The sequence below is a fragment of the Falco naumanni genome, chromosome 1 (assembly GCF_017639655.2).
Source record: "Falco naumanni isolate bFalNau1 chromosome 1, bFalNau1.pat, whole genome shotgun sequence".
In the NCBI taxonomy this organism is placed as follows: Eukaryota; Metazoa; Chordata; class Aves; order Falconiformes; family Falconidae; genus Falco; species Falco naumanni.
In genome coordinates this window covers 38,491,885-38,513,674 of record NC_054054.1, presented here as the reverse complement: position 1 = coordinate 38,513,674, position 21,790 = coordinate 38,491,885, and the positions used below count along the sequence as shown (strand labels likewise).

At 54.3% G+C, this 21,790-nt stretch overlaps 1 protein-coding gene across 16 annotated transcripts in view; it reads right to left on the bottom strand.

Moving 5' to 3' along the window:
- DYSF (dysferlin) overlaps positions 1 to 21,790 on the bottom strand; it is a 105,306-nt gene that overhangs the window by 54,720 nt on the left and 28,796 nt on the right. For 11 of the 16 annotated variants that reach the window (XM_040590399.1, XM_040590470.1, XM_040590433.1 and 8 more), the window contains 12 exons: positions 20,913 to 21,086; positions 14,575 to 14,668; positions 14,146 to 14,223; positions 9,203 to 9,384; positions 8,137 to 8,277; positions 7,007 to 7,036; positions 6,379 to 6,405; positions 5,478 to 5,519; positions 2,581 to 2,682; positions 1,888 to 2,049; positions 1,202 to 1,367; positions 791 to 864 (listed from right to left, as the gene is read on the bottom strand). In XM_040590399.1, coding sequence (XP_040446333.1) covers positions 791 to 864; positions 1,202 to 1,367; positions 1,888 to 2,049; positions 2,581 to 2,682; positions 5,478 to 5,519; positions 6,379 to 6,405; positions 7,007 to 7,036; positions 8,137 to 8,277; positions 9,203 to 9,384; positions 14,146 to 14,223; positions 14,575 to 14,668; positions 20,913 to 21,086 — 1,272 coding nt within the window. The remainder of the gene's footprint in view (positions 1 to 790; positions 865 to 1,201; positions 1,368 to 1,887; positions 2,050 to 2,580; positions 2,683 to 5,477; positions 5,520 to 6,378; positions 6,406 to 7,006; positions 7,037 to 8,136; positions 8,278 to 9,202; positions 9,385 to 14,145; positions 14,224 to 14,574; positions 14,669 to 20,912; positions 21,087 to 21,790) is intronic. The other 5 variants (XM_040590477.1, XM_040590498.1, XM_040590416.1 and 2 more) reach the window with 1 other exon arrangement.

Genomic DNA, 21,790 nt, shown 5'->3' with positions numbered 1-21,790 from the left:
AACAGCAAGCCCAGTGGCATGCCCAGCCTGACCAAGCTACAAAGGACAGCTGAGACCTGTCAAACTCGTGGCATAGAGAAGCTGATTTTCTCAAGCAGCAGCAACACATCCCTCCTTCCCTGCTAAAGCATGTCCAGCTCCCACCCCATGGGGTAATTCCGCAATCACGGTCCCCACCGTGACCCTCTGCAGAGTAACCGGAGCTGCCAAAAGCAGCGAGTGGGTTTGGAAGCAGCAAAGCATCCTGCAAACAAAGAGCAAAACCGGGGAAAAGAAACCTGGCCACATGGCTGTGGTAAGGACAACTGAGCCTCGGGGAACCTTTGCTTCCAGCGTGGCCTTGGGCAAACTGTCCCATCTGCCAGTGCCAGTTCACCCTCTCCAGAGCTGGGGTAAGTCCCCTCAAGGCTGTCAGCTCTCTGGGGCGGTGACTGTCATTTCCAAGAGAGCATTCCACATGGCAGAGCCCGAAGGGGATGACTGCAAACCTTCAGCCCCAAACCAAACCACACATCTGAGGAAGAGGCGCTGAAGGGAAGAGTGACCTGGAGAGTCTGTTGCCTCCCTCCCCCATGGGCAGATGTGACACTTCACATCAAACAGGGGACAGAAGAGCGAGTTTGTGGTTGGTTGTTGTGGCATGAGCTGGAAGCTGCAGAAGGAAGGTTACAACCAGACGCGACCTCATATCTGCCTCACAACCTACCCCAGCCCAGTACCTGCACAAGTTCCCCTGTATCATGCAAAGCAAGAAACCGGTGTCCCCCCACCGCTGCGATTTCATCCATACCTGGACAGGAATAAGAGGCTCTTTGTCATCGATGTCAATCAGGACGTCATCCCTGGGCGTGAGGCTCACATCATCTGCAATCACAGCAAGCACGAGCATGACCAGGACATCCAGCTGTTAGAAACCCCAGAGCCGAGCCACCTTGGGACCAGCCTCCAGCAGCCACCTCAGCCTTGCCCAGAGCCTTCACACCAGCCAAAGCTCACGTTCACGTGGGTTGAACAGCTTGACCCAGGGACAGCCCACTGCACCAACCAACCCCAGAGCTAAACTCCTCCTTGGCACCTCCTGAGCTTCTTGTACCAGACCTACAGCTGGGGTGAGCTAAAAGCAACGCATGCAGGGACCCGCAGCTCCTCCTGGAGAAGGGCATGGGTGTGCGGCCAGCATGGTCCTCGTGGCAGCACATACCCGAGTGTTCCTGGGGACCGTCTGTCTCCTCGCGGTAGGGGTCACAGTAGAAGTCCTCCAGTGAGCGGATGGTGCACTGCCCCACCACGGGCCTTCGGCCGAAGGGCCTGTTGTCGATGATTTTGACAATGATGGGGGGGCTGTAAAGGCTCTCCTTGGGTAAACGCTGTGGGTAGAGGGGAGGGAACGCATTACTTACACAGGGCATGGAGGTAGCAGCTCTGCACCTCCCCAAAGGGAACTGAGGCAGGACAGAATTAGATTGACCACAGGTTAGTGAAGATGCCTATGATGACCTATGGCATCTTTATGGGACTTCCAGAGGTCCTTCCCAACCAGTTCTGCTACAGAATCAGAGAATCATAGACTCATAGACCTTTAAGATCATCAAGTCCAACTGTTAACCCAGCACTGCCAAGGGCCACCACTAAACCATGTCCCTAAGCACCACATCTAGGTGTTTTTTGAACACTTCCAGGGACGGTGACTCCACCCTATCCCTGGGCAGCCTGTTCCAATGTCTGACCACCCTTTCAGTGAAGAAATCTTTCCTAATACCCAGTCTAAACCTCCCCTGGTGCAACTTGAGGCTGTTTCCTCTTCTGTTGCTTGTTACTTGGCAGAAGAGACCAACCCCACCTGTCTACAGCCTCCTGCCAGGTAGTTGTGAGGGGCCATGTCCTCACCACTTCCATGAAAAGCACACAGATGTCAAAGTTGGGGTTCTTCTTGACGTTCTTGATGACACAGGACTGCACGAGCTGGCCTCCGCACTCCACCAGCAGGCTGGGCGAGGTGACACTGGCCAGCTGGTAGCTCTTGAGGTTCCTCAGCCCCCAGGCCAGGATCTGAAGGGTGAGGAAAACAGACAGCAAGGACTAAGCCAAAAATCTGCCTCCGAGTCTCTCGCTGAGCTTCTCAGTAACAAAGGTAGACCTGAAGTTTGGCCCACTGTGGAGGACAGATGAATCAACCATGTAGGACAGGTGGTGCTGGGCAAAGCCAGATCACACAGTGAGCATTTCTGTGTATGCACCAATATACCAGGTCCACAACTGCTTATCTATCAATGGAGCATCTCTGTTTTGGAAAAATACCGTCCTGGCATGAGGCAGAATGTCCTTTCAACAAGCAAGTGTGGTCCACAGCTGTGCTCTGCCCTAGATCTTGACTGCTTGGTGAGACTCATTTTCCCAGCAAGGTAACGTTTTTTGACAAATAACCCATAAGCAGAACCAGCTCCCAGCCCCGATGGGGCTCCGTATCCACAGAGTCTCGCTTGGATCCCATTTCTGGGTCTCATCCCCACCCCCGTTAGGGACACACATTTAGGGTGTTATTCTGCGAGGGAGCGGTCTGATGCGCTCCCCATCACTCACCTCAATGGCTGTGCGCTGCAGGACCGGTTTGATTCCTTGGGGGACCATGTAAATGTTGGGCTCCCGCTGGGGTGGGGGGTATGGCAGGTCAGAGTCTGCAGACTGCAGGGAACAAAGATGCAAAGAGCACATCAGGTCACGCCACGATGGGACACCAACCCCATCACACCCCTCCCTCTGTGCTGCGTCCCCCACCCAGAGTCTCCTTCTTGCCGCAAAACTCATCTCCCTGCAAGAGGAACAGCTAGGCAGGGGGAGATGAGGGCTGGGAGGCTGAATGAACTTGCAAACTGTTTCTGTCCCTTTAATCTGACCCTGGGAAAGATCAAACATCTGCTGGCAAGAGCGATCCCTGAATCCTTCCCCAGGCAACTAAGAGGGATCTGCTAAGAGGAATCTGCCCTCCATCAAGGTTCAGCGTCCTTTAGGGGAGGAAGGGGTGAAATTGCATCCGTCCCACACTGGGACCACGGTGAGACAGTTCTGCAGTGGGATGCGGAGAGGGGACAAAGCAGCAGTGGGGGGGATGAACAGCGAAATACAGCTCCTTGAGCTGGGCAGGGTGAGATGCTGTGGCCAGCTCCCGAAAAGCAGCAGTTTAGTAGGGGCAGCACCATGGGACAGGGTGTCAAGCACTGCCTGTGGATGCAGGAAGGGGCAGCTGTTCATGCAACAGCTCAGCAATAAACCATGACTGGCAGCTGCCAAGCTGCCAGCCACAGGACAGCGCTCAGACGAAGCTGCCTGTGCACAGTGTCTACCAAAGATTTCCTTCAGGGTGAGACCAAATCTGGACAGGAGGTGAGGGATTCAAAATATGCCTTCACAGAGGAGGAAAGCAGGGAGCCAGACTTCCCTGGCTGCTCGCAAAGGACGGGCTCTGAGCCCTCCCAGCGCTCAGGTTCTTCTTGACCTGCATCTTCGAGTTCAGAGTCACCGAAAAGGCAGGAATGAAAGCAAAGCCTCTAAAAATGCAACCCTCAACCAAGGGCAGTTGGAACCAATTTAGGAGACCAGCATTCCTTTCAGGCTGGAGTATTATTGCATTAAATTAAGTGTGTATATGTATTTCAATTATAGGATTGGTTCAGCCTTACATATGTATGCATATAAATGCTCTACAAAGGGATTTTTCACGGTGGCATGTTAGACAGACTGAATGCTAAGCTTTAATTTTCATTGGCAATTGCTGGTGGCTGCTGAATCAAGCTGCTTGTTAGCTGACTTTTGGTAACTCCATTTTGGGGCAGATGTCTGGGTTCCCTTGTGGGGCAGATGGTAAATCTGGGGCAGGCAGTCCTCTCCACCATGGCCCACCCTCTCGCAGAAGTGGTTAGTGCTAGCAGGGAAAGGGAAGGTTACCTGGGAGGTGAGTGCCTAAGGAGGAGAGAGGCAGAGCATCCCCAGCATCGCATGGGTGCTCGGCACTTCTGGTAACCCACCTACTTACCCAGAGCCTTAATTTCAGGCTGCTCTGACACTGCACCATCAACATGAGCTGATCCTTCCTTGGGGTGGAGGAATAGAACAAATGGCCCTTGAAGAGCTATCCCCAACTTTTGTTTGTGACCCATAGCACTTAGAGCACATCAAGGTGCCTAAGCATGGATGGAACCAAGAAGAGCCTCAGTCTGTCCTTGTATAGTGACATATGCTCATTTCTAGCTTTAAAGATGCTCGCATTGCATTTAAGTTGCATGATAGAGATGCAGAAGCCACCTAGCCCGTCTTCAAACCCCAAGGCAGGCTCAAGCTCCACACAGCTCCTCTGAGATGGCTGCACAGTCTGCTCCCAAAAAGGGAGGATTTTTCCCTAACAGGGCACCTAAATCTTAACTGATGCAAATATCACACCTTGCATTTCCTTATCATCACTGGACTAGAGATCATTTCAATCCTTCTATCCTCTGGCATTTCTCTGTGGGAACAAGGGAGAGCCTTGGGGAAGGAGCTCATGCCTGTCCCCTCTCTGCGCCAGGTTCAACCACGGCTTTGAAAGCCAACAGCACGCACTTGGCTTCCAGCACTGCCATGTCTTCAGTTAGCACTAGCCATTTCTAAGCCCTTCTCAATCCCTGCTGCTCTCCTGGTTGTTTTGCAGCCATCCTCCTGGGTCTCAGCTGAATACACGAGCATTAAATCTTTCACCAGATGGGACAGAAATGAGCAGCGAGTCCTGGGGATGAGGCAGGAGCAGGGAGGGTTTAGGGTGGGAGCGGGGAACAAGCAATTCCCAGACACAGCTCTCAGCCCAGACACAGCAGGATGGATGGAGGAGAGAGACATCCATGAAAAGACCTGTGGGGTCTGCGGGCAGCTGGGATGGTTTGAACAAGGACAAATCAGAGGGAATCAGGGTGGAAGGGAGCTCTGGAGACAGTCCAGTCCAACCCTGACTTTGATACAGGGCTGGAAGAGGGATGAGTAAAAGCCAACACTGATCAGCCCAGTCAAAACAGTGGCTGGAAACATCTCCCCATTTGAGTGAGCAGCTAGGCCATGTTGTTTCAAGAGGGGCTTAAATCCCAGTGCTTGGAGGGGATCCAGCCCCAGAAAGCTGCTCCCATTTGCGCCAAACAGAAATGCAGTAGAAGGAATCTGGTGCCAACCTGGTCATGCATATATATCAGAAGCCTGAATGATGCATGTACGAGCCAGATTCTCCATAAAGATTGTTATTTACTGCTCAGGGCACTGGAGACCTCAGGCTGGCATCGCTCTTTTGGATGCAGCCTTGGTGGGTTGGTTTGGATGGGGTTCCTGCAGGGCAGGTGGGTCAGGCCAAGCCACATCTGAAGGAGCTGGTCTCTCTGAGTGTCTCTGTTGGGACTTTGCTTGGTTTCTGGGCAAAGGCAAAGGGACAGAGGAGAGTCAAGTGTCTGAGCATTAAAAGGTACCCATTGAAGGAGCCCTTCGTAGAACAAGGCAGGGGTGCAGAGCTGTGGAGTGCCTCGTCCAGAAATGGCAGTAGCAAGAAATGGAGGAGAAAGAGCAAAGAGATGGTTATGTTCACATGAGCTCATCCACCTCAGCCCAAATGGAGCACAAAGGCAAGCCCCACAACATCAGGAAATACTGCTTGGGTGGAAGAAACTCGTCTTGCAGAAATGTGTTTACCCCATCCAACCTTTCGTGGAAATGTGGCCAGGCTCTTTGCATGCCCCAGGTCCCTCTCTAGCTCATCTCCCAGGCTTTGGGGTCAGCTGGCTCCTAGGACCACCACAACGCTTAAATAGATGTGTGCCCCTTCTTCAGCTCCCTGCCTTGTGTTTTCCAAGACACCAGCCTACCCTGATACCGCTTGGTTCAGCCTGTGATCTGCTCTGTAGGATGCACAAGCTCTGGGTAGCAGCTTTGCCAGGTTGCCCAAGCAGCAGCTTGGGATGCTGATGAGAGTATTTCCTTCAGAGCAACTAGAACAGTCCAGCACGTGCCCCAGTTCATGGTGAATTCCCCATGAAAAGCTGCAAACTTTTCAACAGGGATTTCAGTTGAGGTCCAGCCAAAGGTCAGCACAGCATTCTGGCTTTTGCACGCTTTGTTTGGAAGGGCTGAATGCCAGTAGACCCCATGCACACACATCCCACAAAGGTTAAGTATTACCCAACATGTCCTGCCATCGGGAACACTTCCAGGGTTAAGCACGGAGCCCATCTGCCCTGGCCTGCCAGTGATCACTCACGTTACTAAAATCCTGATGCTATTGGCTTGACTCATCCGAAAAAAAGCAGCTGCCCCATGGAGGCACAATTTTATCCATCTCCAAGATGAAGAGACAACTAAATCTCATCAACTCACCTCATCCAGGCTGGAAGACAGCTCATTCTGGAGAAAAGAAGGAGAATACAGCCTTAGAGCAATTTTCACTCATATGCCCATCGTAAGGCTTATAGTCGTATCTAATAACCGAATAGAAAAAGGATGCTTTCCAACTTCCTGCACACCCCATGCACTGAGGTTTGAGAAGAAATCAGTGCAGGTGACTTAAAACCATCCAGAACCCAGCATCAGTTAATGCCTTTGCTCAGACAGGCTGCAGGGTAGGAAACACGCTGGAGCTGTTGGGAAGCAAAGCCCTGTGCAATGAGAATGCTGAAACTGTTGCAGGGCTGGGGAATTATATCTGGAATGGGACACGTGTGCCCTGACTTATGGGTCAGCAGTGAGCTGCCTCACTCACTCCAGCTCTCTTTACCGTCAGCCGAAGGAAACTGGCATCTCTGCATGGGGATTTCTTCATCCTAAAATAAGTCTCTAAGACAGGATGGACAGATTGCCTGCAGAAGCAGGGCTGCAAAGAGGGTCCACTGCAAACCTCTGCAGGAGCAGCTGGTGGTGCTGGGACCCAGCAACTCTGTAGGGGCAGGGAAGGGGGCAGCTGGAGGGGCACAGAGCCTAGGAGCTGCAAACAGGAGAAAGGCATTACCTCGAAGCCCGGGATGTGATGGACAGCCGGCTATGGAGACAAAAAAAACACATACTTTCCATTTGCCCTCCCGGTACTAACTCAGCTTTATCCGGCAGAGAAACATCCACACGCTGCCCCCCATGCCCAGTGCTGGGCTCCCCTTTCCAAGGTCGTCCCCACCCAGTTCAGTAACTTCTGCGAGGTGGTAAGGAGGAAGAAGAGGCTGTGTGCAGACGATTCAGTGCCCTGTCCTGGCAGCAGAGCCCCCCTGCAGCAGCCCCTCAGTGATGCAGCAAGGCTCGCACCCAGCACACACACCCCCCACACCGCCCCCAGCAGCTCCAGCCGCATCCTGCACAGAGCGCAGCATCCCTCCAGGAGCAGAACTGCGACCTACATCGGAGAGACGGAGGAGGGAGCTGCGGGACCCTCATTCCCAATTAGCACCTCAGGGCTGGGAGGGAGGAGTGGGACAGGGAGATTTAACCTTCCAGCCCATCCGCTTTCCCTGGCATTGAGGCACATCTGGGCTGCAGCCAGGCGCCACAGCCAGTGGAAAAGCTGGAGACGAGAGAGGCGAGGGGGTGGTGCGTGCAGCGGGACGGGGAGTGTGGGAAAGCACATGAGAGCACACTGGGGCATGACGAGGAGTCTTCCCGCTCGGGCTGGCTCGGAAGCACAGCCTCCTTCCCCCGTGGCTCATTCCATGTACGGCCGCACCGAGCGAGGCTGCTTGCTGCAGGAGTAACCGCCCACTTCGGCTCTCATAAACCCCCCCCCGAAAATTAACGCTGGGCAAAGGACAGCGATCCGGGGCCAAATGCACCCTCGATGCAAAGGTGCCAAGGCCCTGAGCTCAGCACCGCAGTCAGCCAGGCTGGCAGGGCACACGCGGTGCCTGCCGGCAGCCCAGGCTTCGGTCCGGCACCGAGCATCTTACCCTCGGCTCTGCTAAACACCACAGTGCAGCCAGCACCAAGCAGCACGGCCGGGTCTGCTCGGAGCAGCCGTCCTGGTGAAACCGAGGACAGGCAGCTGCAGAGCCCAGGTGGACATAACTCAGCACCGAGCAAAGGTTGGATGCTGCTCCAAGGGAAGAAGCTAGCATTCCAATTAGAGGCAGGATCAGGTCCGGACGGGGAGCTTACCTTCTCCCTCTGAATCAGTTCAAAGGCAGCCAGCAGCTCCCCAACGTTTTTGTTCGCCTTGATGACTGGGTACCAGGAGAGCCGTGGCGAGCGCACCAGGCTGGGCTTGCAGATGCAGCGCCCCATGAATTCATCTGCACCCTGAAAGGCAATCACAGGCATAGAGAGCCTTCATCCCACGCCACTTCCTGCTGGAGTCCATCACCACACACCCGTACCTCAGCCGAGACCCTGTCACTCAAAAATCAGGCTCAATGTTTGAACCATTATGGGACCAGTTCTGAAAAAAAGATTAGTTTGATGCCCATATAGACTCAAGTTTTCAAACTCCTCCCTGTAACTACTAGGGTTAGAAATACACTCTATCTTACACATTTTGGCTTAAACAGGAGGTGAAATCCTTATCTATCACACAATTTCCAGAGCAGGAGCTCGAGTACAGCATTAAGTATCAGCAGCTCTGCAAAAGCCTGTTCACTGCTCTGCAACCAGATCTTCAGGTGCCCTTCCTGCTTCCTGCTGGTGTCTTTTGGAGAAGGGAGGGCAGAAGGGTTCCTGGGAGGTTCCTAAGACATTCCTGAAATGTATCCTGAGTCCTTTTCACTTATGCACTGCTCTTACCCGCAGTTCAAAACCCCTTCTGCTCTTGTGACAGGCTACAGCCCAGTTTTTTCTAGGAAGGACTCAAGGTCATCTCACCAGCCCCCCAGATGCCACCACTACAAGGCACTCTGGACATCTCCAGGCAGCCGAGCGAACAACAGGATATGGTCCTCTACTTGCATGACTATATATCTTGTCCCAACCTTTTTCCACAAGAAAATATGGTTAATTTAGCCACTTTGCAAAACATGATGGTAGCTTTGGTAACTACAGCAAGGCCACCAAGGACTTCACTAGCAGAGCTGTTTGCTGAATTCTTGTCTTCTTGAGTGTCCAGCTCAACATCTGAGCCACCTGGAGAAGTTACAGCATTGCACTCCAGAGGGCAGGAATGGTGCCATGCATTTGTCGAATCCACCCCAGCCCACTCACACCATGAAGGTCAAGCTCATGCCACACTTACATAGGTGTCATGGTCATATATTTCCACCACGATCTTGGGAGGGGAGTCAGACACATTCTGGGGGTCCCCAAAGATCTCTATCTCATAGAAGATGAGTGTCTGGTCCCAGGTGGGGTTCAAGGTGTTCTTGATCACCACTGTCTTCTGGCTTTGGTGGAGGAAGGAGACAATGGCATAAGGATCTGCAAGAGATGTTAGACAAGATGCAAAGGATGAATTAGAGCTACCAGTCTAGGAAGGAGAAAGCAACTGACAGTCATTCAAGGGCCAGTGGGCTGTGCAGGGAGGACTGTGAACAGGCTGAAGGAGCTGCGGGTCTTTTAGAAACAGCAACGAAATTCCCATCATGTCCCAGGCAACCCCAGCTAAGAAGAGAATGAGGCCAAGCTCTCCAACACTTATCCCTATACACTGGTTATTCACAGCTCAGGGTCTTCCCAAGCACGATGTGATGTCTGTATGTTTAAGCAACCCCACAGGGGGCTGTCTTCCATGGCTTTGTCCCGCCTCTCTTGAACCCACCATATCCTCTGGTGAGGACACAAAACTGCATGAAGAACCAGCCCCTCATGCATTTCTGCAGCACCCAGCTCCCTCCATTTCCCCCTGAGGCCCCCCGAGTTCTTGCGTTAGGAGAGATGTAGCAGTCCACCCCTACCCACCTGCACCAATACTTGGGGTTCTGCAGGTTTCTCTCACACCAACTCTAAAACATCTCTTTTTCAAGCTGAAGAGCCTCAGCCTATGGAGTTATTCCTCGTAAAGGGCCAATCCAGAGCCCTGTTCGTTCCAGCTCATTTCGGGACAAGGCAAGCACAGCGACCCGCACAACTCAGCTGTCTACCTATGCAAAGACCTTCCTTCTCACCCCACAGCAGCCTCCTTTCCTTAAAAATCTTTGATGAAGGATTTTTTGTCAAAAATCTTTTGGACATCCAATGAGACCATGTAAACCTTATCCTCTGGCTTGTGATAGCTTCAGCTGGTGGAGACGCCATGACCTTCCCTAGCCACATCTCCCAGCACTCCACTGCTCCATTAGAAATTTCCTCGCTGTCTGGCTTGATCCATCCTGGTCCAGGTTATCTTCATGACTCCTCACTCTGTCCACCAGGAGTCAGGTAGTACAAATGGTTCACCTATTGCCCTAAGGTGTGGATTTTTTTCCCAAAAGATGACTCTAGGAGGATGAGTGTTCCAACGGAGATAACACAGCCACCTCCCAGCACAGCAGAGAGCACAAACCCTTGCCAGGTCATCTCCTGCTGTGTAGAGCAGACCATGAAGAAGGTGACTGAGATGTTACTGCCTCCTTCCTGGGGTCTTTGATGTCTCCAGAAGGGATGGGGGCTGAGCACACATCTTGAGGAGAGCTTTGGGTTCCCAGTTCTCCGGGTTATCCCACCTGGCCTCCAGCTACCATACCAGATGGCTCTGGGTCAGTCTTAGGGCTGCCACATCATATCTGCCAGTCCCATGCAGATGTCTCAGGTACTCCAGGGTCTCATCAGACCCCTGTTTGTAGGTTCTGAGCTGGGACCAAGATGCCTTACCCCAACTTGGGAAAAAAACCAGAGGTTTCTCACTGTGAGACAGCACCAAACTATGAGGAGTAGCCTCCCTTAACAACAAAAGCAATTAACACAGGAAGCCTGAGATCAATCAACAATGAAAACGTGAAACCTGAGTCCTCTCTAACACCTTCCCTTCCAGACAGCTTCAAAGAACATGTGGCCCAAACCTGCTGTGGACATCCCAGCCCACGGCGGCAGTGGCACTGAGCATGGGGACAGGATGGGAGGTGGCAGAACCAGTATCAAAGGTGGCTGAGAGGCTTGAAAGATGCCATGGGATCACATTGTAAGACCCCGTGGAGACTGAACAACCTTCATAACCTGATAGCACCTACTTGTCCTCGTCAGGGACAAGACCTCCATGACTGCTGCGTCCCACCCGACTGGTCCCAGGTGGACCCCTGAGCTCTGGTTGCCTGCAAAGCCCAACCTCCATGGTGCCAGGAGGCATCATTGGCCTTTCTGGAGGGACACAGGCTACCTCCTCCACCTGGCACCCAGCGTGACGTGCCACCACAAGACACAGATACACCAGACACTGTATGGGAGTCCAGCAGCATCCAGGGGGTTACCACCTGGCTCATCCTAAAGCCAGTTCCAAGAGACCTGCCAGCAGCCAGGAGCGTGGCAGACCCTACCAAATGCAACGACTAGTGCTCAGTGCTGCACGACCCCCCACAGTCCTGGCGGGTCCCCGCATCCTCAAAACAGTGTGCACACCCCGACCCCAGCGCTGTCAGGAGCCTGGGAACTGACACCGGGAGCAAAAGGTGTCCTGCCTACCCTGGAGGTGGAGGAGCATCCCCCAGACACCTGAACGTGGGGCCGGCTGAGCAGGGCAGCATCCCCGACCCTCCCGACCCTCCTCCAGGGACAGGGTGGGTTGAGGGAAACGTATTTTCTTTCTTAGCGTCCGTGCCACAGCAGACATGTTTAATGAGCCGGGGCTGTTCGTGAGGTGACCGGCTGCAGAGAGCACTATTCACGCTGGGAAGAACCTTTTCCACTTACGCGCTTTTTTCCAGTAAGAGGAAAGCAGAATGCGTTACAATAAACAAAAAACCATGGATTTGGATTTGCTTTTTTGCTCTTCCCCCCCCCCCCTTCTTTTTAAAGGAGGCCTCTATAAAGCCCCTTTGTTTAGACCCTCGTGTGCACACAAGGTTTATTTTTATAACTGTGTAAAGCCCCCTTAATGAACTCCTTTATGCTTTGTTAAGGCAGCAGAGATCACAATTCCACATTGTGGCATGTTGTTACTCATGTTGTCCTTGGCTGGGTTTTTCCAAGGGAAGGGACTCCCCCTCCCTGCTCCGCCGATCAGGCCATGAGATCACCTCGGTCCCCACCACCTCGAACAACAAACCCTTTGTGGAGGAGAGGGGAGACGGGACCTTGGTGGGCGCAGACACTAGGTGATTGTTTGGGTGCTCTGCACCTCTCCAGGGCATTTCTGCCCACTCCCCCGACAAGCCCCTCTGCTTCATCACACTGGGGGAAGCAGGAGCCCCTTGGGACTGTGGTCTTGCAGCCTGGCATGGCGATGCCCATCTGTCCCCACAGGCTGCTCCCCACTGTGAGTCCCCACACTGCACGACTTTTGAGGGCTGTCCCTATATCCCATCTGAGATCCATCACCCCCCATGCCAACGCTGGTGGGCAATCCCTTGCCCAGCCCCTCTGCAAATCCCCGCGGTAGCCAGTCAGTGGCAGCCTTTGGAGGGATGCTGGATGCCTCCTGCCTGCAGGCAGCACTGTGGAGGGGTGTGGGTGCTCTAGGGATACCCACCCTGGGACCTGCTAACATCTCAGATGTGGCCCCCACCACAGACCAATGAACTGAGGAGGGGCTTTTTGCATCTCTGACTCAGAGGTAGACAGCAACATCCTCACCATCCTACCTTCCCACCTCAAAATGACCCTCCAAAGCATTGACGGGCGTTGGCAAAGGCAGCCTTGGTCACAAGCACCAAAGAGCTGTGGGGCCACCTGGCTGGGATGGCCCAGCCCATGGGGAAGAGGATGTGGAATCCTCCGGCTGCCGGGGAGGCTGGTCCCTGCTCAGGTCAAACACACAGGACCATTCCTGGCATGTCCTCCCACTTCCGCAGCCACACTTCGGTCTCTGCTGTGAACAAAACGATCCTAAAACCAAATCACCTACACCCAAGCACCCTTCAGCACCAAAAGATAACAGAGCTGCCCAACAGATAAAATAACTTATTCTGACTTGATTTCCTAGCCCAGAAAGTACGAGCTCAGCACAGGACATCCTGACCACATCAACTCAAGTCTGGCAGTTTCAGAAGTGCCTGAAGCTGCTCTGGGGATGCGTTGAGCAGCAGGACATGGAAAGCTTCTTGCTCAAAGCCCAGGACACTCTTTATCTCCACCGGGGACCACATTTTTTTTCCATGAAGGGACATTTTTTACAGTCAGGTCTGAAGGAGGCCCAGTTCAGGCATCAGCTCCCCTAAGGAAACCCCCCAATGGTTGCCTGCCAGCCCCCTTGCAAAGTTTCCAGCACGGAGAGCAGAGGAGCAGCGGCTCAATTTAATGCTTGGTCATGAAAACAAATATGAACAGTTTTACAGATTTGCCACTGTTGGGTATTTTCCTTTCCAACCGCATTTTCAGTCAATTCTTTCATTCCTAATAAACAGGGTCTCCCTTCTTCAGCCTTGATCCCTTCCCCAAACCACAGGACAAATCCCCTCCACAAGCCCCAGACCCAGGAGACTGCTGCCCTCCTGCCCTGCAAGGAATTCAACCAGCTGGGAGCAAGCTGGATGCTGAGAGCACGTAAATCCAACCAGAAACTTCATGAGGATCCCAGAGAAGAAGGTGCCTGTTTGCTCTGAGGTCCTAATTACACCCTTTTAAATTTTTCTGAGCACATCTCACAGCGGTTTCTGCCCCATGCTCCATCATCTCAACACCAGCCCAGAGCTGTCTGTCCTCCCTTCGATCCCCCAGCTCACACACTGCCCAGTGGGGAGGCTTGTGGCGATGTGCCACAGTAAACATCCCTGCCTGCCACTCTGTTTTTATTTGTCATGTCCTTGAGCTGTCTGCTACCCAGCCTTGCCACCCAGCGTCACCTCAGGCTGCGGAGAAGGAGCTATTAGCAAAGCAAACAGCTCTGACTCACGGCTGACCTGGGTAACTTGTGGTTTCTGGTTGGTTTCTCACATATGGTTGCCTTGGGAAAGCCTTATGCTGCTGCCTTGTGTTGTTTGGCTGCTCAACACCCCTCATTTCACATCAATCAATACCCCAAAATTAGCTTTACAGACCCCACTACTCCCCAGCATTCATTACAGCACTAATTACAAGCACAAACAAGCGGACATGAGCATTAGGGCTTACCTGAAAAGCTGTCCTTGTCCATGGCAATCAGGTCCCGTGCTTGGTACATGTAGCAGCGGAGGTGGTACCTGTTCCCACCTGTACAGAGGAATGTGAAACAGTTAAGGGATGAGTCTGGGGATGAGTGCAGCACACCAGGAGTATAGCTGGGCTTTTATAACCAGCCCCAGGCTCAGGTCTGAGGGCAGCTTGGCTTAATCCTTCCCGTAGCTCCGCAGGTGAGCAGTGAGCCCTGAGCATGTCAATGCTCCTGGGAGAACAAGCCGTGCCCCATCCTTGCCCACCCACCCCTTTCCATCCACCTGCATTCAAGGTGGGCGAGAGGAAGAGGATGGAAATGCTCGGCTATGGGGTCTCCAAAGCAGAGACCCCACGCCGGGACTCACTGCCGAGGAATTTCACCCTCCCCTCTGACCCTTGGGCCCTTACAGTCAAATATGCATGAAATGGTGGGTCTGTTGACACCAAAACTAAGGGTGGAAACGGATTTGCCATCATCGCTCTTGTCGTCTGTCACTCCTCCCTGCAAGAGAAAGCAAGGCAAGGTCAGTCATGCCAGGACCACCCCCACAGCCGGGGGCTCCCCGCAGGATGGAGTCCTCCAGGGTATCATCCATACAGGTGTCCAAGAGGACTTTGGGCTTCCAGTGCCTGCTGGCAGCCCATGGAGGGACTCTCAGGCTCTTCTGCCCCAGGAGGGCAGAGGGGACCCCAGAGAAAACAGGACACGACAACAGAAACAGCCTGAGGATCACCAGCTCACATCCCCTCCCAGCATCTCACCAGCATAGAAAAGCACCTCCGTGAAGTTCATCGTTCTCAGAGCAGTAGTCAGTAATTAAAGCAATTTCACTAAGTCCCCTTGCGAGGAAATTAATGGAGTATAAACTTTGTGAACAGTGATACAGACAGTGTCAAATGCAGCCAAATGCCCTGTTCTCTGCCTTGGCTGACCCTGGCCATCACTATTCCCTCCTCTTGTGTTCGCCTGTGAGAGCCAGCCTTTTATCACCTCCTAATTGCCACATTTGGCTTGAAATATTTAGTTGCAGGAAAAGGAGTGTAAAGGTAACTTCCTGGCGAGTGTAAACCTGATCTTTAAAAATTTTTCAATTATCAAATGCTAGGGAGACACAGGAGGGGCGTTTAGAGAAAAAAGAAAAAGAAAGAAGGAAAAAGAGAAAAAAAAAGCAGGTCCACGATGGAGTTTCCAGAGCCGCCTGGTCCCAAAAATGAGTCAGGAGCTTAGGTGGTCTGCAGAGCCCTCCTCGCCTTTCCAGGCAGGAATCGCAATTACCATGACACTGTCTGCAGAGGAAGCCCTGGGGTTCGCGCTGTATTTACGGCGGTGAGGTCGCGCCGAGGCTTTGCAAGGCAACCTCCAGCACTGCCTTCCCTCCCTCGCCCCCCTCCCCGCAGGAGATGAATAGCTCCTCAGTTATTTTTATGACCTTTCTGCCCAGCAGACCGCCAGTCTTTGCAGTCGTCCCCGCCCCCCCCCCCCCCCCCCCCCCCCCCCAACCTGCATCCACTGCTAGCCTGGGGAAGGGCAAGTGGAGGAGACCGGCAGCCAAGACAGGCAGGGGTTGCTCCCTGATGCCCTCAGCAAGGGCTTGGGGACCCCCCGGCTCTGTCCATCATGAGGAAGGGGGGCTCCTCACACCCCAAAACACCATGGAAAGCATGCCTTGGAGAGAGCAAGCTGGAAAACGCTCTTGCTCAGGACTGTGGTTTACTCTTTGGGGTCTGCACGCAGGATGAAGTACCCCCACATCCTCCTCCCTTCACCCTGTCCCCACGGGGTTCCCAGATGCTGGGTCCTGCAGCTGAAGCCCTTGCACAGTGCATAGGGCAAGGTAGCAGCCACGCGCCGTGGATGTAGGAGCACCGGGGGACAGAGGCACCCTCATCCCACTGCTCTGCCCCCAGCAGGGCTCCTCTGCAGCTGGGCTCTCCCATCAGGACCCCCCCACTTGGTGCAGCCGGTTGGTAGTTTGGGCACAAAGCTACAGCACTGGTGCCTTCCACCCTGGCCAGCCTCCGGTGGCACCACAGGCCCACCCTGGCAGTCATCCCCCTGGTCTAATTCATGTCCCTGCTCTTCTCCTACCCAGTCAGTGGTATCTCAACCGCATTTGGTGAAGAGCCAAAGCTGGGGCATCACACTGGCAGAAACAGGCAAGATTTTCCAGCCTGGCATGGAAAACCCAAAGCTCTCCATCAACCAAAGGTTTCCCTCAGCTGATTTTGGAGAAGGATGGGAGAAAATGGGGCTTGCAGGGTGGGGGGGCTGCTTGCAGCTCCAGGGCAAAGCCACTGGGCTTTCCATCAGAAACTGGAAACAGCCTCAAGCTGCAGAGCTCAGCTCTGGGCTTCCCACAGTTCAGACTGAGGGCAGAGAGGTGCCTGGGGGCCACACCATGTCCTGCGGTCCTTCTCTTTTAATGACTGTCAGTGAGAAGTGAGCTGCCAAATGGCAGATCCCAGAAAAGCTGGGACACAATGTCACAGAGAGGGAAACTCAGGAACAAGCTAATATGATGGAGGTGATGGCCAAGCCAGCAAACCCAAGGGAAAGGAAAGCTGCCCGGTTCACACTGGGACAGGGGGACATTGGTGCACAGGTGAAATACAGGCAGAATACAGGCAAAACCAGAGGGACAGTGCTGCAAGCAGTGGCGTGACAGTGGCTTCACATTTTGGGCTTGGGCGAGAGTGCTCAAAGCCTTCTGCATCACCAGCTTCTTGGTCTCAAGCTCCCCATTAGCCAGCTGGGACCCATCACGAGAAGCAATAAGCACCAGGCGCTCTGTGGGTGTCCCTGAGGGTAGAGGGGGATGCCAAGTCACAGGCAATAGAGAGGAGAGGGTGGTCATGGCAGGGGCAAAGCGGGTGACCCAGTGGACAAGATGCTTTGCCCAGCACACTCGTGGGCTCACCACAGGTCTACTTGCCTAAGCAGAGTCCTACCCTGAGCTACGCGGGGACAGTCCCAAGACATGGGTGGCTGCAGGATGGCTCCAAGGACTGTCAAGAAAACAGCAGACCAGAAAGGAAAGAGCCACCATCCTTCTGCATTGCAGAGCCCACAGCTGGGGCCAGCAGGGAAGAGCAGGTGAATCAGTGGGAAGCAACGTCTGAGGCATCTCAACATACCCCAACGGGCACCCCAAACCCATCAGGTTAATTGTATCCCAGGCAACCAAAACCCAGTGCTGCATGGCAGCACGAGTCCTCGCAGCAGCACCTGGCCTGGCTCTGGGCAGCACCACCGTGTGAGCATCCACGCTGCCTGGCCCTGACACTGCTCCCTGTGGGACAGGGCACTGGGGGACATCCCCTGCCTCCCCGCTGCCTGGGGTCAGGGTAAGGATGGAGCATGTGTGAGCAGCAAAATGCAAGTCTCCGAGCAAAAGCAGGAGTGAGCGCGCGCCTGGGGAGAGCAAGCAGGCAGAAGAAATTGTGCACGCGTGCGCATGCAAGTATGTGTCTGGGGGCAGATGTGACGCAGTGGGGATGGGTGAGGGGCAGGACCTGGGGTGACCCAATCACACAGCAAACACCCCACCCCCCCCCTCCCCAGGGAGCCAGGCCAGCTGGGAGCGCATGCTCACACCCTGCAGGGTCCATCCAAACAGATGCTGAGCTCACCCTGCAAAGGTGCTGAGCCCCACAGATGTCCTCGGGACTGCAGCTGCTCATCTCAACAGGGGCAGCACGGCCAGAGTGGGATTTTTTGGGGAAAGCCTCTGCCAAGGAGTCCCCAGCTCCTACGAAACCCCTCTCAGCAGCTGGGCAACCCGCTGGGGCTCCACGTGCTGGCTGCTCCCAGCTCTGGGGCACCCTGGCCCCGAGGTGCTGGGGTCCAGCATGCCTAAATGGCAACCACTGCTCACTTTGGCAAGGTGGGAGCAATGCAGGCTGAGCATCCCTGGGAAAAAGGAGGCCCAGAAAACCCAAGCACCCATCCACACATTTCTGCATCCAAGACGCATTCCTGCTGGTCGTATTTGGTATTATCTTCCTGTTGGAACCAACCCTTTTGAATAGCTCGGGGAATTAGCACTTGGGGTGTTGGCTTGTTCTGTCTGCCTTTGCACTTTAATCCTCCCTCCACTTCGGTTTGCCTGCACCGCTGTACGGCTCCTTGCTGGACGGCAACCCATGCCACAACCACAAAATTGCACAAATGCCTTTCATGGAGAAGGTGGCAGATAACAGGAACAGGACAGAGCAGACAGGAGGGGCTTCGGGAGGCTCCGGCAGCCGGTGGCGTGCCAGTGGCAGCCCTGGCCCCAGGCCTGGGTAAAACCTCAGCTGGGAGGATGCTCCAGGCTCCCTCTCCTGACAGCATCTTTATTCTGCTTCAGTCTGAGGGGAGCCGGTGGCAGCAGCTGGAACTGCCCCATCCCGGTGCCCTTCCCAGCTCTGCATACCTGAGACCTCAGCCTGCCAAAGCTGCCTCGCTCTGCCCGTGTTAGAAAAGCATTAAAAACAGATGTGGCAAAAAATCAGTGCCCACCCTTCCCAGCCCTCAGCACCCGCTCATACATTGCCATCCTTGGCATCATTTCACCCCACCACCCTGTTCCCAGCTCTGCTGAGTCCCCACTTGCGGCTCCAGTGGATGGAGGGTTTGACCCTGTGCAGGTCCAGAGGGTCTGGGGTTGCTGTAGAGGAGCCGCCAGATAAATTTAGATATTATTTCGGGATGGAGCATCCTGGAAAAATATGTAAGTCATTCAAGTGAGAAAGAAGAGCTGGAAAGGCATGAAGCTGCAAAACCAGAAAGTATGGCAAGATCGTTTATAAAGCAATGCACAGAAAACCAAGCAACCACAGAAAATGTGGCCAGTAACCCCAAAATATGAGGGCACCAAGGCAAGCCAGAATGACCTACTGCGGAGGGGAACGCGGTGAGTGGAGCCCAAAGGGCGGGTGGCCTGGTCCTGCACCCGCCAGGCTGCTGGGAGCCAGAGCCAGGGCTGGGGAGGGATTCACCTGCTGCTCTCCCGGGCTGCTAGCCCTCCCAAGCTGTCCCCTGTGGGGGCAGCACCCCCCAAAATCTCTGCGTCTGATGTAAATACTACTCCTTGTCAGATGGCATCACCCTGCCCAGGCGACGGGTCAGCTCCCAGGAGCAGCACAGTCCTACAGCAACGGGACCTGGTTGCCCCCTGGGACCCTGCAGTCACCTCGGAGCGTTCCCCTTACACTTTGCTGACACTCAAGCAGGGAAAATTTACGGTTCGTGCCTGGCATAAGGGAACAGGATGTCTGCACTGGGGCCGTACAGGGGCAGCAGTGACATTCAGAGCAGTGTTTGCTGGGGCAGGGGGAGAGAGAAAAACAAGGCATGGCATGGCAAGGCAAGGCACAGCAAGGCATCTCAAGGCAACACAGAACAACTGCTTTTTTTGCTAGAATTGTTTTCAGTTAGAAAATAAGCAAAACAACAAACTGGATTTTTTATGTGATAATATAATAAAAGTTACATCTGTAACTCTGGCATAAAGCTAAATGAGAGATTTGGGAGGCTGCTAAGAACTGGGCACTCCAGCACTGACTGACATGGCTAAGAAATGCTTGGAAAATAAATATGCAAAGTACGTACCATCAGATCTAACAGGCATTGGGGGTAAAGGGCTGAAAGGAGCAGGCCCAAGCAGCCTGGGGCAGGTGGGGGTTCAGCAGCATGCCCTTGACACCAGGGGATGCCCACATCAACCTGGAACCCCGTGCCACTGTGTCAGCATCACCAGGAGCAAAGCAAGCAGCAGCTCCCAGGCACGTTGCCACAATTGCTATTTTAATGGGGATTTTTTTTCCTCTTCCCCTTTGCTTCAGCCTCTGCCCCACACGCATGGGGAGGGGATTTTCCTCCCTCAGGTCTCCCCCACATCCCCTGGTACCTCCCAGCAGACGGGTCCATCAGCAGCCAAACTCACAAACCCATTCCATTTGCAAGCCAACACAGGCAAAACGAGGGCACAGCTGAGTCCCTTGGAGAACCGCATGATGGAGCAGAGACCCAAGGCAGCCAGCAGCAGACACCTCCCCCCCACCTCCCCTCACCCACAGAGATGGGGGCGGGGGGCAGGGGGCATTCCTGCACAGCCCCACAGGTGTGCACACACACCCGCACGTGTGCACGGACACACACCTCATGTTACAGGGTTTTCCAGCTAAATCCTCCTCAATTGCCTCTGCCGGGACACAGAGGGATGAAGCGTCTGGCTGAAAAAATCACATCAACAGGCGCCAGGGTGAAGGGGAAGCCAGGGCGCCACTGGCAGCCCTGGGGGTGGGCGGCAGCCGAGACCCCCCCCCCCCAGATGGGGCTAGTGTGGGTTCAGGGCTTATGCAGGCAAATGCCATGGAGCCGCTTGTGTCCCAAAGGGGCCGCTGAGTTCAAACGCTGGACGGAGGGAAGGACAGGGCAGAGAAAGAGGGGAAAAAAAGCCAAATAGAGGGGAAAAAAAATAATAAGAAGTCCTATAATAGGGGCTTTGTGCTGCTGTGGTTGGTTCTCATTTAGTTATTGGAAAAGCCAAAGGATTATGAAACCCTGTGTATTAAGAAAGCCAGAATATTAGCTAAACAAACAGCAGCGGGTGCAGGCAGCAGATAACGAGTGGCAGATAATGAGCGGCAGATAACGAGCTTTGCTCCAGCTCCACTCCCAGGGATGGGATGGAGGGTGGGAGCAGACCCAACTGGGCTCCCGCTCCCAGGCAGCAGTGTTTTGGGGAAGGGTGGGTACCTACCAGGGCCCCCTCCAAGGCGAAGACAGCGGCGGCCCCGGTGCGCTCCAGGGGCTCCATCCTGCGCCTCCAGCGGCGGCGACGGAAGGTGTCGGTGCGTCGATGCTTCAGGTGGAAGCGCCAGCCGAAGAGCGAGGCATACTCCCAGCCCTCCCCATCCAGCTCCTCCTGCTTGTGCTGCCAGACAGGGACACGCCGGGGCTCAGCGTGGCAGGCTCAGTCCCACCATCCCATGGCCCCTCTGCAGCTGACCACGGTGGGATGCTGGCACAGCCAAGGGGCAAAGCCGCTCGTGCACAGGGCTCTCCAGGGCCAAGGTTGCACCCACTCAAACCTGGGTCCAGTCTTATCAAGGTGTTGCCTGCTACAGTTGTTCCACCCCACGTCCTCCCTCAACCTCTCCAGCATAGAATCACAGAATAGAATCACAGAATCATTGAGGCTGGAAAAGACCCTTAAGGGCACCGAGTCCAACCATTAACCCGGCACTGCCGAGCCCACTGCTGGGGATCCATCTGGTCCCTGGGGTGAAACCCACTTGGAAAAGCATCGCTGGGCTGGGAGCTGGCCATGCTGAGCAAGAAGAGGGCTGCATCCTGCCCTGGCTTGTGTAGCACCAGTGCCTCCACCTTCCCAGCCTGCCCTCCCTCCACTTTGCCACCACTTGTGATCCCTTGCAGGGCCACCATAGCTCTGCCACCATCATCAGCCACAGCAGTCATAAGTCCATGAAGGTTTTTTTTCTCCCCAGAGCTGTCACCTCCTTGTGACACTTGCATCCCTTTGGCAAATGGGGCGGCAGGGGCTTTCCATGCTTTCCAACCACAACTATCTAGAAAAAGTGCTGGAAAGGGAGGCAAGTGTCTTAAGAACTGGCTGTG